Consider the following 16,866-nt stretch of genomic DNA (forward strand, 5'->3'; position numbering starts at 1 on the left):
AACAGATTTGCAAAGATTACTTTAGAAATACAGACAAATAAACTACCCTGTTAAAAAATAGAAGTGCTTTATTACTTCATTAAAATATTGTAGCTTAATAGATTACCTTTAATTACTTTTCTAAAATTTAAATAGGGCAATATGGCAGAAAAGTCAGGCTGTAAATGTTTCCTCAAGATTGTTGTCAGGAATATTGATGTTGGTATTATTCAGTATTGTTCAACTGCCAACTGAATAGAACCTAATGGTGCTGAACTTAAATTAGTCCCAGCGGCTATGCTGACACATATTGCCTGGAAATTTGCCAAAAAGAGATATTCCGGAAAGAAAAGATGGAAAAAAGATGAAAAGCAACACAATGAATATTAAATTCTTCATATAAAATCCTCTTCATAAGGATCATAGCATATATATGTGTAAATGTCTGTATATACCCCATCTCCAACTTACTGGGTATTTAAATCTGTGTTTTTTTAAACCCCATTTATTACAGATTCTAATTCTGCTGCTTTTCATATATATTATGTTAATTTCATTGTTCCCCTATGAAGAAATCATAGTAGCAGCAATAGCTAGCAATTGCTACTACTATGATATTGTGAGCAATATTAAGCTCTCTGTTTGCGTTTGACTTTCTTTCCAGTGTTATGCTAAGTGTATGTAACCTGTAAATAGTCACCAAACGGTCAGCAAGATTTGCATCCATGATCCTGTTCCAATCACCACTAAATACAGACTTAAGACTTTGAAAAAGAACCACAAGCCTAACAAAAACGGCTTGTAGGGCAGGTTCTAATACATACAGTTTTTGAAACCAGTATATGCTCATACAATCTCATTCTAACTTTCAGTACCTGCCATTTCTTTTGGTCACTGTGATTGATTAGTTAGATTTATTTACCTTTGTAAGTTAATTATGTATGTATCTAGATGCTACCCTACACAAATTTCTCTTAACAGAGTATATGTAGTTGAAGTGCAGTAAGAACAAAACATTAAGTAGCCTATGTAGATATCGCATCTGCACCCTGGACTGCAAGTTCGATATACCCAGAATACCTGTGTTATCTGGCTTAGCCCACCTTAACATTTGTGGTAGTCACACAAAGGTGTTTATCAACTTGAGAAGTTAAAACAGGGTATATCAATCTAGCTAGGAGTATCTTCATGTGACAGGAGTGGTGCTGCCAGCATCTGACCACTCACAAAAAAATGGCTAATGTCTAGCGATTCATTTTACAAAGGAAGTAAACTTTGATGTAACCCCTTCATATTAGAAAAATATGAAGTGGTTAAACACATAACAGGGCTCTAGACTAACTTTTTGCCATGGGCGTACCGGTACGCCTAACTTTAAAAAGTTAGGTGTACCGGCACAAAAGTTAGGCGCACACAAATTTTATAATAATTTATATAATATAATGTGTTTTTCTGGATACACTGTGCTTTTTCAGCATTCAAAGATTGATGACACCGTGTCAGAGCACTGGCTATGAATTTCAGAAGGATCAGGCCTTAACTTAACAGAAAAGTTAGCAATAGTTCTTTTCCTATTACAGCTACATCCACTTCTGTCGGGCCTAGGCTGCTCACTAGGGCTGGGTATCATCACTGATTTCTATAATCCATTCGATTCCGGTTTTCAAAGTCCCGATTCGATTCAACTTAGCCTCAGACAGTCAGAAATATTATAATTCTGATCATTTATCAGTACTGACTTCATCAGAATTGTGAACATCACAGCAGATGCCTTTGTGTGAAAGTAACTGAGAATAAAACACAGAAAAACATGAAGGAGATTTTCCTGGTCTGGCTTTTTATAGCAGATAACCTTAAAAATATTCTACAATGTTCTGCATATAAAGTTTAAATTTCTTCAGTATTGAACAACAGAAAAAATAGGCTTTCTTGTCCGAGGTCATTTAAGTGAAAAAAGAAAAGAAAAAGACAGCAGCCGACAGCGCTGTAAACAACGGTAGACTGGTGGGTAATAAGCGAATGAATACAGGGAGTGCAGAATTATTAGACAAGTTGTATTTTTGAGGAATAATTTTATTATTGAACAACAACCATGTTCTCAATGAACCCAAAAAACTCATTAATATCAAAGCTGAATGTTTTTGGAAGTAGTTTTTAGTTTTAGCTATTTTAGGGGGATATCTGTGTGTGCAGCAGTGATGCCGGTAACGCGTTGCTTAGTAACGCGTTACTCCGAATATGACCCCTTTTTCAGTAACGACTAATCTAACGCGTTACTATTTCCATAACAGTAGTCAGATTAAAGTTACTTGTCCAAACCACTGTGCGTTACTATTTTTTTTAAGCAAAAAGATTTGGTTTTTTCTTTTCGTCTCAGCGGATGACAAACGCATACGTGTCGTGAAACGTCACATAAGCGACAGGTCACGTTTCCCGCTCACAAGCAGCCAGCGACGTAAAAAAGTGTAAACAACAATGGAGGGAGAGAGATGTTCGTTCTTTAGCTGGAAATATGGTCACTATTTTGAGTTTCTGTCAACTAAAGATTTAAATATTAAGGTTCGTTGTACACTCTGTGTTGGCGAAAAAGTGTTATCTACCTTCAAAAACACTACGTCAAACTTAAAGAAACATTTGGAGTCGCAGCACAGCACAGTCAAACTCACAGAGAGAGTCCCACCAAGTGGTCCGAAGCAGAGAGCCGTGACTTCCGCAGAAGGTCCTACACCCCCCAAACAACAAAAGTTGGACTTTGGTGCAAAACCAGTAAGTGATGAAGAATTGAAGAAGTTGGTCGCGCAGTATATTGTAGAAGAAATGCTACCTATAAACACTGTTGACTCGCCCTCGTTTCGTGCCATAATAAAAAAGATCCCTACTTCTGTTAATGCCGAGCTGCCTCACCGAACGACTTTTACTTCTTACTTGGAGAAGGAGTTTACAGAAATGGAGAGAAATTTGAAGGCCACACTGAATGAGATTGACTTTGTTTCAACTACCGCGGATATTTGGACTGCTAACAACAGAAGCTATATGGGAGTAACGCTCCACTGGATCAGTAGAACCACATTAGAGCGTCACAAGGTTGCATTAGCATGTAGGCGAATTCGTGGTAGACACACGTATGATGTCATTGGTACAGAAATCAAAAACATCCACTCCTCTTATGGATTACTCAACAAAGTAGTTGCAACAGTTACTGATAATGGATCCAACTTTGTTAAGGCGTTTCAAGTTTATCATCCTGTCACGGAGTCCGATGATGAGACGGAGGAGGAAGAGTCCAGCCCCAAAGACGATGATGTCACTTTTTCTGATCTGTCAGAAATCCTCTCGGCTGAGAATGAAAGTGATGGTCAGCTGTCTCTTCCCCCGCACCGCAGGTGTGCTTCGCACACCATCAACATAATTTGCACACGTGATGTGGAGAAACATTTAACAACCAATGCAGAGAGCAGGGCTGTGTATAGGAGCAGCACAGCAAAATGCACAGCTCTTTGGACCAAATCGAGTAGATCTACACTTGCATCAGAAACAGTGGAAGAAATCAGCAAAAGAAAGCTCCTAATACCAACATCCACAAGGTGGAATTCCTTTTTTGATGCTGTAAAGAGAATTGCAGAAATCCCCATGGGTGAGCTGAATACTCTGTGCACAAAGCTAGGACTGAAGTGCTTCAAAGATCAAGAATACCAGTTCCTGCATGAGTACTGCATGGCCATGAAACCTCTGACTGCAGCACTGGACATTTTACAAGGCGACTGTCCATATGGAACTTTACTACCAACACTTGAAGTTCTGATGCAGAAGACCCAGGCTGTGAAAGATGACCTCTCCAGGATGACTGCAGGCCTTCCAGATGCCATTGTACAGGTACGCTCTATCTTGAAATTAGTCAGATTTTTTGCTTCATACAATTCACAAACATGGAACAGAATATTAATTATCATTGAAAAATAAGATTAAAACAATTAAAATGTTTACAAGTAACCTAAAACAAAATTAATCCATAATACTGATCTCATATTAGGCATGGTTTGCAAATAATTCAATAACATAATAAATTGTAGGCATAAAAATATCAATTATGTTTTTTAGGCTATTCAGACTCGTTTCGCCGGTGTGCTGGATGACAAAGATGCCCTTCTTGCAGCTGCCAGTTGTCCAAAATTCAAACTCCGATGGCTGAGAGATGCAGGAAGGAGGGAGCGAGTAAAACAGCTTCTGACAGCAGAGTGTTGCACCACTGCTCCTCTGGCAAAAAACCCTGCCAGTGTGCCCAGTGCTACTACATCTAGCAGCCAAGGTGAGATGGACTTTTTCACTTTTGAGGCAGAGCCAGAGGAGGAGACCTATTCTGCAGAAAAAGAAGTCATGGACTACCTGATGTCAGGCTACGACCTTCAGATTCTGCATAAATTTTCAAGCATAAAGACAATTTTTTTTTAAAGTATAACACTCCAACCCCATCAAGTGCTCCTGTGGAGCGACTTTTTAGTCTGGGAGGTTTGGTGCTCACGCCTAAAAGAAATCGACTTTCTGACAAAAGGTTTGAGAAGCTTCTGTTAATGAGGTACAACCACTGGTTTACTCGCTCCACTCTACTGTTTCCCCCATAACATGCGATGACAACATATACTGAAAAAACAGAGAATGGGGAATCCAATTTAAATAACTATTTACAAGTAATTGAATTAAGTTTATCAAAGTCACTTAATAAACTTATTAAAGTTTTCAAGTTGATTAACTTAAAACAATTACCTGCAAGGAAGTAAGGCAATTTAAGTTGGACCTGCAGTCTCTTTTTTTTTTTTTTTTCATAAGATTAGTCCAAAGTTACAAAAGCGGACAATAGTGCTTACATGTGGATGGTATAAAAAGTATCTTAAGGGAAGTCAAGAAAGACTCTTTGTTTGTTTGTTTGTTTTTTTATAAAAAGTATTTATGTTAAGTGAAGTAACAAGACTGTCTTTATTTTCATACAAACAAGTATTTCTGTCAGGAAAAAAGTTTTAAGTTCAACTTCAAATGTCAGGAGATATATTGTTGACATTACTGTTAAAATACACTTCCAATAAAGTGAGTATTGGCAAAATCGGTTGATGTTTTTATGTTGAGGCAGTGGGGAGTGTTATTGGCAGCTTCTGAAAGTAACTAATAAAGTAACTAGTAATCTAACTTAGTTACTTTAAAAATAAAGTAATCAGTAAAGTAACTAAGTTACTTTTGGAAGGAGTAATCAGTAGTCCGTAATATATTACTTTTTCAAAGTAACTGTGGCAACACTGGTGTGCAGGTGACTATTAATGTGCATAATTATTAGGCAACTTATTAAAAAACAAATATATACCCATTTCAATTATTTATTTTTACCAGTGACACCAATATAACATCTCCACATTCACAAATATACATTTCTGACATTCAAAAACAAAACAAAAACAAATCAGCGACCAATATAGCCACCTTTCTTTGCAAGGACACTCAAAAGCCTGCCATCCATGGATTCTGTCAGTGTTTTGATCTGTTCACCATCAACATTGCGTGCAGCAGCAACCACAGCCTCCCAGACACTGTTCAGAGAGGTGTACTGTTTTCCCTCCTTGTAAATCTCATATTTGATGATGGACCAAAGGTTCTCAATGGGGTTCAGATCAGGTGAACAAGGAGGCCATGTCATTAGTTTTTCTTCTTTTATACCCTTTCTTGCCAGCCACGCTGTGGAGTACTTGGACGCGTGTGATGGAGCATTGTCCTGCATGAAAATCATGTTTTTCTTGAAGGATGCAGACTTCTTCCTGTACCACTGCTTGAAGAAGGTGTCTTCCAGAAACTGGGAGTACACTGAAAAAAATGTTTTGTTCAATTTACTCAATTTTTTTATGACAAGTGGTTGCACGAAATAAATTTGTTTGAATCCAGAAATATTTTTTAAGTACCGTATTTCCCGGACTACAAAGCGCACCTAAATATTAGCCGCACAAGCTAAAATCAGGGGAAAATCCTGTTTTGTACATACATTAGCCGCACCTGACCAAAAGCCGCAGGTGTTTCAATGTTGACTTATCAGATGTAAGAGAATATGCACAAAGGGAATTGTCAGGAAAGAGATGGCTGTTTGGAGACATCACTTTTATTAATATTTTGAAAAACAAGTTATGGGTACATATTTGCACATGTAGTACATAACAGTAGCCTACAGCACACCAGAAAAATAGATTCGGACTACCTTTTAGGCTCAGGTGCAGTGACACAGCTTTAACAAGAAGAAAAGTCAGTCATTCACCACCATCTTTCTCTTCTTCCTGCGCACTAAAACCACCAAAGTCCTCTTCTCCAGTGTCGGATACAAACAGGCTCATGATGGCTTCGTCATCCACTCTTCTTCTCTCCTTCGTTGTCACTTTCAAAACCAAAGAAATCCTCATTGTCAGTGTCAGAGTCGAACACCCTCAGAAGGGCCTTGGCGGTGTCCTCCTCTCCATCATGCAGCAGTCCAGCCCTTCAAAATCCGTTGGTGATCGTGGATGTTTTCACACTTTTCCACGCTGTCAGAATCCACCGGTGGAGTTGGGCATAACTTGCTTTTTGGGCATAACTTGCAAGTTTATCGCCGCTCATCATCCACGCCTCCCGCTGAATGCGTAGCGCTACTTTGAAGTTTGTTTTTCGCGCTACTTCGTACGGCACTACGTTGCCTGGCGGACGGACATGTGACTAACATACCACTCTTGAACCCCGATCCTTCCGCCAGGCAACGTAGTGCCGTACAACAGCGGAACACACAAAACAAATCGTCTTACGATATGACAAAAATCACGGACAATCCATAGAAAAGCCGCACCTGACTAAAAGCCGCAGGGTTCAAAGCTTGTGCAAAAAGTAGCGGCTTATAGCCCGACATTTACGGTACACTGAATTTAATTTAAGCGAGTAAAACCAACATATATTTTTAAGCTACTTTAACTTAACTGTTGTGGATACGTCTTAGTCAAATATTATTAGTAAGTCCAACTAAGGTCGTGTTAAATGTACCAGAATAATTTGTTTCCTTTACACTTATGTCCCAAACTTATATTCAAATCAATCAAATTGTTAATTTCTCTCTATTTCAATTAAGTTAAGTTTACTTAAAAAATATTGCTTACCCTGATTTGTAGTTTTTAAAAACGTCAATAATGAAAACTACAACATTCTTTCACATCATTTATTAATGCAAAATTTGTTGCAAACAGAATAAGAATCCACATCTCTAAGGGAAATTGCTGCAATTTGTATAATACAAATTACAAAACTTTTGCCTATGAACTAGTAGCTTTAAAAAGCTGTATTCAAACAAAACAGAAACAACAGACGAGAAATGTTAACCAATGTTTCTCTTCCTCTAAAAAAGAAAAAAAAAAAAACCAAACTCCTTACATAAAAGAATAAAACACTACCAGCAGTATAATGTATCACAATTAGAAACTGATGCATCCACAAACTAACCAGTTTCAGACTTGCTGTTCTGCGATCCATATTTAGAAATTGCATTTTAATAAGGTAATTAGACTTAAAATTAAACTTGTGTTTTCCTTACTGCTTATTGACCACTGTCTTTCCATTCTAGTCCTTCCTTGAAGATTCTGAATGTTTTACATATTTTCTGACCTAACATACTCGCTTCAAAACAATTAATAGTCTTTAAAGTGTTACCAGTGTGCTGCAGTGTGGTAATCATGAATGGTTTTTTTGTTTTTTTTATCCGGTTGAGTTAACACTGATTATACGCAGGGCAGCAGCTATAACTGAATAATTACAAAGTTGCTCTTCAAGCTACTCAAATGTACCACACGTGAAACATTCATTATTGAAAGTTAAAATGTTCAATCGAAACATAACACAGAACAAATGATGGTTGTACAAGAGTTTCACTCCTATTCACAAGAGCACCAGTCATTGGTAATTTACATAACAGCATTCTCTTGATGTGTTATTTTAGAAATCTTCCTATCCAGTAGCAATTTTGTTCTTCAGCCCAAAGACTTTGGGGGAGAGCTTTTCACCATCGAATCCCATCAACACTTTCTAAATGAATTCATAATAGTCCTTCAATTCCTTGGGGAAGGCTAGGTTTAGTGCATAGATTACTCCAAGCATCAATGCACAAGCTTGCGCCAGAGATCCAATGTTGTCCATGACTATCTCCCCTTCAACAAATATTCCAATGTCATCATAATGTCCATTTTGTCCATCCTCCCTGTTGATGACATAAATGCCCATGGTGTGCTTCTTCAGGTCTCTCTGGATATCATCTCCTTCAATGTCCTAAACATTTAATAAAAAGGTAAAAGAAAAAACAATTAACTCTACAATTAAATTCCAATCTAGTCGTTTGTGTGTGTGTGTGTGTGTGTGTGTGTGTGTGTGTGTGTAATACACACACACACAGATATCTATCTAAAAAGTGTGTGTATAGATGACTTGCTTACAATGACTTAAATGACTTACAAAGAACTCCCGAATAAGGCTTCCGTCCTCTTCACCAAGGTAGAGGCAAAGTGCCCTGAGAACTGCTTCCCTTTTCACTTTAACATCACTTTCAGCCTGTTTAAAGAGAGTTGCTGATTAAACCAATTTGGAAAAAAGAACAATGTCTGAAATTCGCAATAAGTAAATTTTATCATATGTCAGTTCAAACATAGTAAATAAAATTTATATATGAAATTTCAAAATTTAGATTGCTTGGCTGGTCACCTAAAACGGCTTATTGGACTCACCAGTGACCTGCCACTTAAGACAAAAGAAATCCAAATAGAATTTGCAATATTCAGATTTACCTCTTGCAAGTGGTGGGCAAGTTTCTGCCCAGAAACACCGCCCTTCTTCTGGAAAACTGTCATCAACTGAGGTGTAATTCTGTCTAACTGTGCCGCGAAGGTCATCTCCAGTTGAAGTGTTGTAATACACTGGAATTCAGCATTTACCTGTATCTCTCTCACACACACACACACACACACACACACACACACACACACACACACACACACACACACACACACACACACACACACACACACACACACAGAAAAAAAGAAGACTGGTGCTTAATCATTGGTATGATTATTTTGTTATTTCTTCATTAAATGCTACAATGCAATTGCCATCACTTCATAAAGCATGATTATCATATGGGTTAGTATACAGTGCATGAAGGATGTTACTACTGTTAATCAAAGAAGAAATGAATGGCATCAGTCCATTTAACGGGTTTAAAGGGTTTTAAAAAGCAGATATTTGTCTGTTTCAGGTGGTTGGCAACACATTTTCCTGTGCTCTTTGTCCACTGGTGGGAGTGTCTCACCTGTGAGGTCAGCGGGGCAGAACTCTGCCATCAGCAACAGAGAGCAGAGAAAATTTAGATGTGCAACTAAAAACATGCTTGCCATGTAAGCCCCAAACATCTCTGAAATTGCTCTGCAAACTTCAGAGTACTTATACTTCAGGAGTCCTGTGGGTACCGTAAAGACTCATGTATGCAAACAAACCACATTTTTTTTTGCAATCTGATCCTTTTTCTCTTGGCTGTTTCCTTCAGGGATCACCACAGTGAATGATCCACCTCCATCTAACCCTATGCTCTGCATCCTCTTAACTCACAAGAACTAAATTCCTGTTTTTCATTTCACTTTCGCAAGTTTTTTTTTTCTTTTGTCCTGGATAAAAGAAATTTAATCATATATATTAATTGATATTAATTAATATCAATATTAATAATCACAAGAACCCTTAAGATGAGATAGATAAACTTGTCCCTGCAATACTGTGACAAATACTGTTGTGATAAATATGTAAGGAATTTGCATGTACTTACCAAAATAACACCATCTTCTTGAATAAACAGTAACACATAAGGGGAAGAAAATCTGCCAGAAAAGGAAGACAAATAAAAAAAAATAAACTTTAGAAAGACAAACAATTACCGTTTCCAAGCCATTAGTGCATTACTTCATGATACTCCCTTGTAACAAAACAAATCTTACTTGTGCCTCTGTGCAAACTACAGATGGCACGATACCACTTTTTTATGTCCGATACCGATATCATAAATTTGATTATCTGCCGATGCCGATATGAATCCGATATAGTGTATTTTATAATAAATAAAACTGTTTTTATAAATATTTTGCTGCATTTTGTATAAGTTCATACTCAGTTTTAAAAACAAAACATTAAAGCTATTCTGTTATACCTGTATGCAAAAAATACACTGCACCCAAAATATTTTATACTTCAGCAATACTGATCAACCTAAAAAACTTACACCATCCTCCTTATTCAGGTATTCTAAACAGTACATAGAAATATTAAACTAACTAATAGGACTGCCAACTCCCAGCAAAAATATTAGGAAACCACCCCGCACCCTTCGCCTGATAATGCTTAATTGACGTAATCTACTTTAATGCACAGAAATCAATTATTTTTCTATAATAATTTGATTCAACATTTTTCTTCAATACAGTTGCAGACAGCGCAGACAGCGTACCTTCCCAAAGGAAAAAGTGCTATATGTACTACTATTACTAGGGCATATATTAGACTTAATATTTACTACATACAATAATGGATCTCTATACATTTAACCAGATCACCACTTTGGTAGTAAGATTTAGAATAATTATTTATTAAAAGCTAGACATTTTAAATGAGAATAAGAAAGAAAATTATGTCTTTGTGTCTCCCTTTCCCTGTTAATGCCCTACCTGGCCCCCTGGCAAAACTTTGCTAGATCCGCCCCTGCACAGTTACCAGATGTCAGCTACATAGAAAAGGATCCTGGTGTTATTTGTCTCTCATAAACAGTTCATAACTTCCCTTCAACTCATTCATGTGACCTAAAATGTAAACCTGTTTCTTCATTACCTGTTCAGCTCTAATGATTCAGTAAAAACTTCTCCTGGTTTCACCTTCATGTTTCCTTCTCACCACATATCCAAACTATCATGACCAGCAGCTATTACGGCTGTGGCTCCAGAAAACATAAGCGGATACTAGAAGTAATATTAAAAAAATTCTAGCAACAGCTTATCAAGCTTAAACGTGCTGCTGTTGTTTATCTGCCGTTTTCCTCTTTCTAGCGCAAACTGGGTGACTAACAAATGAGAGAGACTAGCGACAGAAAAGCCGATCACCTGATAATCGATCAGTTTCATGATTGAAGTAGCAACAGGAGAGGGAGGGGGGAGAATGAGGGAAGAAGTTTTAGCTGTTCAGCATGAAGACACCGAATAACTCCAGCTTTGTGTCTTTTTTCATTCTAGCTGAAGTATAAAACAAATCGCTTCCTTTCCCCCTCAATACAAAACTCCGACAGCCAGTCCAGCTGTGGCTCCATACATCGGTTGTTAAGCTCAACATGGAAATACTATGCAAATATAAAGAGATGAACTTACACACTTGCTTTACTTCTCTGTGTTAGTTTTCTCTGAGATTAAATGCAGCGGTTTGGAAGCACGTAGCGAGGCTTCAAATGCTAAACCAGACCGCTGACAGGTCTTGCACTCAACAGCTCTATCAAGTGAAGCAACTTCTTTTCTGAGTTAATTTCAGTTCTGACAAACATCACTCTCAGTGCCTTTTGATCTCACATTTTTGGCAACCACTGAGTTATTCTCCTCCACAGTTTACAACCATTATTTTTTTCTGCACAAAAGACGTTGTGCAACGCCAATCCTACTTATTTCCTACTGCACCCCTGACTGTGCAGGTGCGTTCAGAAGCCCCCTCCCCCGCCCGACTATTCCTTAATGCCAATGTTGTGGCGGGAGGGACGATTTCTCAACTTAAAACTGCAGGCGACTGTACAGTGAACTTTACAGCTAACTACAGAGAAATTGCCTCGTTCCATAATTTGTTAGTACAAAGTGTGCCACAAGAACTAAGCTAAAAACATATGACATTTTAACGCATCAATACAATTACTCTTTTAATAGAGCAGTAGCTAATAGAGCACATAGCTAGCTTAAGTCAAATTCATGACAAAGTTCAGAGGTGTACAACTACTTAGACTTCTTTCTCCATGTGCACACGTCTTAAAGAGTCAACATGCTTTGACTGAGGTAAAAAAATAAAACAAAAACGACCGTAAAAGGTTTACTTACCGAAGCTAGACCACCTTTATATGAAGTTGTGCGATTAACTTGAGCCCGCTTGCAGCACACAAAGAGTCCGCTTCTTCAGTCCGCGTGCAAAATGGTGGCCTGTCCTAACGCATGCGCAAAATGGCCCAGCAGGAGGCTATGAAAAACATACTTAAGCATTTTGAGCTACATTTAATTAACTAAAATTAATTGGATTAAACCCAGGGAATGTATTCTGGAGTTACTCGAATTATATATGTAGACAGGAATTACTCATTTGAATTGAAAAGATATACCAAAATATAATATGCTATATTTAAAAGGAGACAATATCACTTTTTTCAGTGTAGGACTGGGAGTTGAGCTTGACTCCATCCTCAACCCGAAAAGGCCCCACAAGCTCATCTTTGATGATACCAGCCCAAACCAGTACTCCACCTCCACCTTGCTGGCGTCTGAGTCGGACTGGAGCTCTCTGCCCTTTACCAATCCAGCCACGGGCCCATCCATCTGGCCCATCAAGACTCACTCTCATTTCATCAGTCCATAAAACCTTAGGAAAATCAGTCGTGAGATATTTCTTGGCCCAGTCTTGATGTTTCAGCTTGTGTGTCTTGTTCAGTGGTGGTCGTCTTTCAGCCTTTCTTACCTTGGCCATGCCTCTGAGTATTGTACACCTTGTGCTTTTGGGCACTCCAGTGATGTTGCAGCTCTGAAATATGGCCAAACTGGTGGCAAGTGGCATCTTGGCAGCTGCACGCTTGACTTTTCTCAGTTCATGGGCAGTTATTTGGCGCCTTGGTTTTTCCACACGCTTCTTGCGACCCTGTTGACTATTTTGAATGAAACGCTTGATTGTTCGATGATCACGCTTCAGAAGCTTTGCAATTTTGAGACTGCTGCATCCCTCTGCAAGATATCTCACTATTTTTGACTTTTCTGAGCCTGTCAAGTCCTTCTTTTGACCCGTTTTGCCAAAGGAAAGGACGTTGCCTAATAATTATGAACACCTGATATAGGGTGTTAATGTCATTAGACCACACCCCTTCTCATTACAGAGATGCACATCACCTAATATGCTTAATTGGTAGTAGGCTTTCGAGCCAATACAGCTTGGAGTAAGACAACATGCATGAAGAGGATGATGTGGACAAAATACTCATTTGCCTAATAATTCTGCACTCCCTGTAATACAGAAAACAGAGATTGGAGACGGGAAACTGTTCTTGAAGTACAGAGAGAGAGAGAGAGCTAGCTGTGCATGGAGTGTGATTTTAATAGTCGAGGAAGCAAAACAGCAAAATTCATGACGACATTGATCAAATGTGAAGCGCAGTTTGCTGCTTCTTTTGCTGCTGGCTCAGTGAATTTTGGTTGGAGAGAGACAAAACCTGCAGCTCAGAATCAGCGCAAAAAGACGTGAACACAGCGCGGACCGGACGCATCAGGATCGCTAAGCTCTGACAGCGTGTCCGTCTACGGGCCGTCGGGTGAGAAAGCCGAGAAAGACAAAGCCGATTCTGATACGTCGGTCCGCTCTGTGTTTACGTCTTTGTGTGGAATCCGTGTACCTGCTCTCATTTGCTGTTTGGTTGTTGTTGAAATGGTTTTGTGAGCTTTAATCTGAGAATCTGGCGTTTCTGGCAAAACACAGTTCTATTTAAAAGTCGATTCAGGATTTAATGAATTGATATCGCTCTATTCAAGCTACTCTCCTCCCACTTCCACCTGCACTTTCAACTGGACCACGGCCAATCAGAGAGGTCCCGCCCCTTACTATCTCTGATTGGTTTAGTCCACGATAGGGGCAAAATGTGTCTGTTGTTGACCACAGGAAAGGTTGCAGATTTTTTTTTTTTTTTTTTTTGCTACCCGAACAGTTGGTCGCACAGGTGCAACCAAATATTTTTTTTTTGTCGCACCACTGAAAAATTTGGTCGCACTCTAGAGCCCTGCATAATACGGATATAAATAAACCATGGCACGATATTCATGTAATAAAAGAATAATGAGATAACAAATTTTACTTCAGTTTAAATTGTAATTCTAATACTAAGCTTGCATTACTTAAATTATCAACAGGAACATGAACAGAAGCAGAGAAAAAAAAAAAACAGCTTTATTTTCTGTTGTCTAAATTGTAGAGAGTGACTTTGCCTCTAAACAGAAAATGAATAGGTAGAAGTGTTAAAGTGGGATGCAGCGTGCAGGGCAGCTCTAAAATCAGTTGTAGTGGCTGAGGAAGGGAAAAAGATTCACAACTCACAATAATTTCTATTGAGAGCTCCAGTAGGTTTTATTTGTGTATTGGTTGTGATCAGCTGTTCAGGGCTACTGCTGCTCTGACGTTTACTACTCTTTGTGCAGGTGATGCCTGCATTTTAAACGTAATTGTTACACCTGGTAGAGCAGCCACACTGATCATTTTATTAAAGATGAAAGAATTTAGACAGTTTGTAACTCTCAGTGTTCGTTTGACTTTGGGACCTGTAGTGGAGTTTGGACCCGGAAATGGCTAATGACATCAGACTTAATGACTGGATTATGTGGAAAAAAAGAAGAGGGGCAGACTTTCCAAAGACAGCAAGTGTAGTGGTACAGGGCAAGTACACAGTTAGACGGGTGAGCCGGATTTAAATGCATTTGTATCGGGGGAAAAGTGGCGAAACAAGTGGAAATATAAAATGAGCAGCATCTTGGCCGCATTTCAATCATATTAGAAACTGCAAAGCTGAGTGGAGAATCTTTTCAAATTAGAAGCCTGCTAAAGTGATATTCATTTTTATTTTCAAACTTGTCCAGCTTCAATCTCATGTGTGTTCCCCCTAGTAGTATTAAATGCATAAAGGCTTTTATGAAAACACTGATTAAAAAAATTACGTCCTTGAAAAAATGATTGAAAAAGATAACATTTACAGTTCAGTTTTGAATATTACATAATAATATTACATAATAATGATAATAATAACCCTTAAGTCTTTTGATCTGCTGCTCACCACAAGCAATCCCCAGCTGCAATCACAGCCTGGAAGATGGTGAAAGATGTACCCTTAGGCCCCCTCCTCGATTCAGAGATGGTCTTTCCCTTTTCACGTAAAAGGCCTCCTTGACTCCGCTCTCTAACCAGTGTTCCTCCCTGTCCAGGATGTGTACATCCTCATCATTAAAAGAGTGTCCACTGGCCTGTAGGTGTAAATAAACTGCAGAGTCCTGGCCTGACGAGGTAGCTCTTCTGTGTTGTGCCATCCGCTTTGCCAAAGGTTGTTTGGTTTCCCCGATGTATAAATCCTGGCAATCCTCCTGGGCACTTAACAGCGTACACTATGTTACTCTGTTTGTGTCGGGGGACCCGATCCTTGGGTTGGACCAATTTTTGGTGCTTCAAAAGCCACACAGTGTTTAGAAAAAATGCATCTCAGCTGTTCCGATACTCCTGACACATACGGGATCACTACAGGTTTTCGCTTAGGCAGCGGTTGTCTTTCTCTCCTGGATTGCCTGGAGCTTTCTTTTGCCTCCTTCCCAGCTTTGACAAAAGTCCGGCTGGGATAACCACATTTACTCAGGGCCTTCTTGATGTGATGTTCTTCTGCTTCCCTGGCCGCTGTGTCTGTGGGAATGGTGTTCGCTCTGTTGTAGTGTAGGTGGTGTTCCAGTGTAGGATAACAACGCCCTCTTTTCTTCTTCTTCCATATACAAATTAGCCACGATCAGTGTTGGTCAAGTTACTTGAAAAAAGTAATCAGTAACTAATTACTGATTACATCCCCCCAAAAGTAATCCCGTTACTTTACTTATTACTTATTTTCAAAAGTAATTAATTACTTAATTACTTTTTAAAAACACGATTTACAACCTGAATAGGTGATAAAGCGATAGATCTTTCAGCCCAATTCTACTATTTCTGCATAATCCATCATACAAAATGTAATCAAATGGAAAAGTCTCTTTTTTTTAAACTTGTTTTATCAGTTTTAATCTTTTAACTTTATGCATCAAGCAAAAATTTAATTATATGCAACATTCTCTGACTTGAAGAAATTAGTTTAACATTTAAACCTATTGTCTGCACATTCCAGCACATAAAATAAAATATTTTTTGTGTTTACACTCAGTCTTTCAAATACATGCAAGTAAAACACAGCAGAAAATAAATAAAATCAAAGATTAGCGGTCCTGTTGCTCTATTTTCACCTGTAAAGCAGGACTAGGGTAGGTGGAGGTGTGCTCTGGTGCAGGTGTGCCGCAGCAGTCAGTGGAAGAATCCGTGAGTTTCTCTGTAAATTTCCCATTATGTCGTTGCGCACTCGGTGCTTGTTTAGGGTTTTTTTTTCGCTGTAAAAAGAAGTTTTCTTCCCACGCACAACGGACACTAATGTTTTTGTCACTTTTTATGGAATCAAACTCAAAGTAAGGTCAGTACTTCCACGCTTTAAACGCTGCACGCTCATACTCTCTCCCGCACTCGATATATTATCCATTGTTAATCTGCACACAGCTGTTGTCACGAACGTCGCACTCGCTTACGTGTCATGAGACATTCCCGCAAAAAAATCACGGTTTTAGTAACGCAGTAACGCAGCGTTCCTATGGGAAAGTAACGGTAATCTGATTACCGTTTTACAATAGTAATCCCTTACTTTACTCGTTACTAGAAAAAAGTAATCAGATTAACAAGTAACGCGTTACTGCCCATCTCTGGCCACGATGAATGAAACTGGGGAAACCATGGCACACCCATGTTTCTGCCTATAGAACTGACCCT

At 38.7% G+C, this 16,866-nt stretch overlaps 1 protein-coding gene and 1 long non-coding RNA gene across 2 annotated transcripts; one reads left to right on the top strand and one right to left on the bottom strand.

The window, feature by feature from the left end:
* Nucleotides 1-2,218: 2,218 nt before the first annotated feature.
* Nucleotides 2,219-5,132, top strand: LOC308405477 (uncharacterized protein). Its single transcript, XM_080896154.1, has 2 exons — nucleotides 2,219-3,852; nucleotides 4,078-5,132. Exons 1-2 carry the CDS (start codon nucleotides 2,455-2,457, stop codon nucleotides 4,426-4,428), a joined length of 1,749 nt encoding a protein of 582 aa, XP_080752280.1. The 5' UTR covers nucleotides 2,219-2,454; the 3' UTR covers nucleotides 4,429-5,132.
* A 3,808-nt stretch (nucleotides 5,133-8,940) lies between these two features.
* LOC308405622 lies at nucleotides 8,941-12,306 on the bottom strand. Its single transcript, XR_013973368.1, has 2 exons — nucleotides 12,123-12,306; nucleotides 8,941-9,884 (listed from the first exon to the last, which is right to left on the bottom strand). It is a non-coding gene; the product is annotated as an uncharacterized lncRNA (long non-coding RNA).
* Between the last annotated feature and the right edge of the window lie 4,560 nt (nucleotides 12,307-16,866).

The sequence above is a fragment of the Rhamphochromis sp. 'chilingali' genome (genome assembly GCF_963969265.1).
Source record: "Rhamphochromis sp. 'chilingali' genome assembly, chromosome: 11".
NCBI classification, from domain to species: Eukaryota; Metazoa; Chordata; class Actinopteri; order Cichliformes; family Cichlidae; genus Rhamphochromis; species Rhamphochromis sp. 'chilingali'.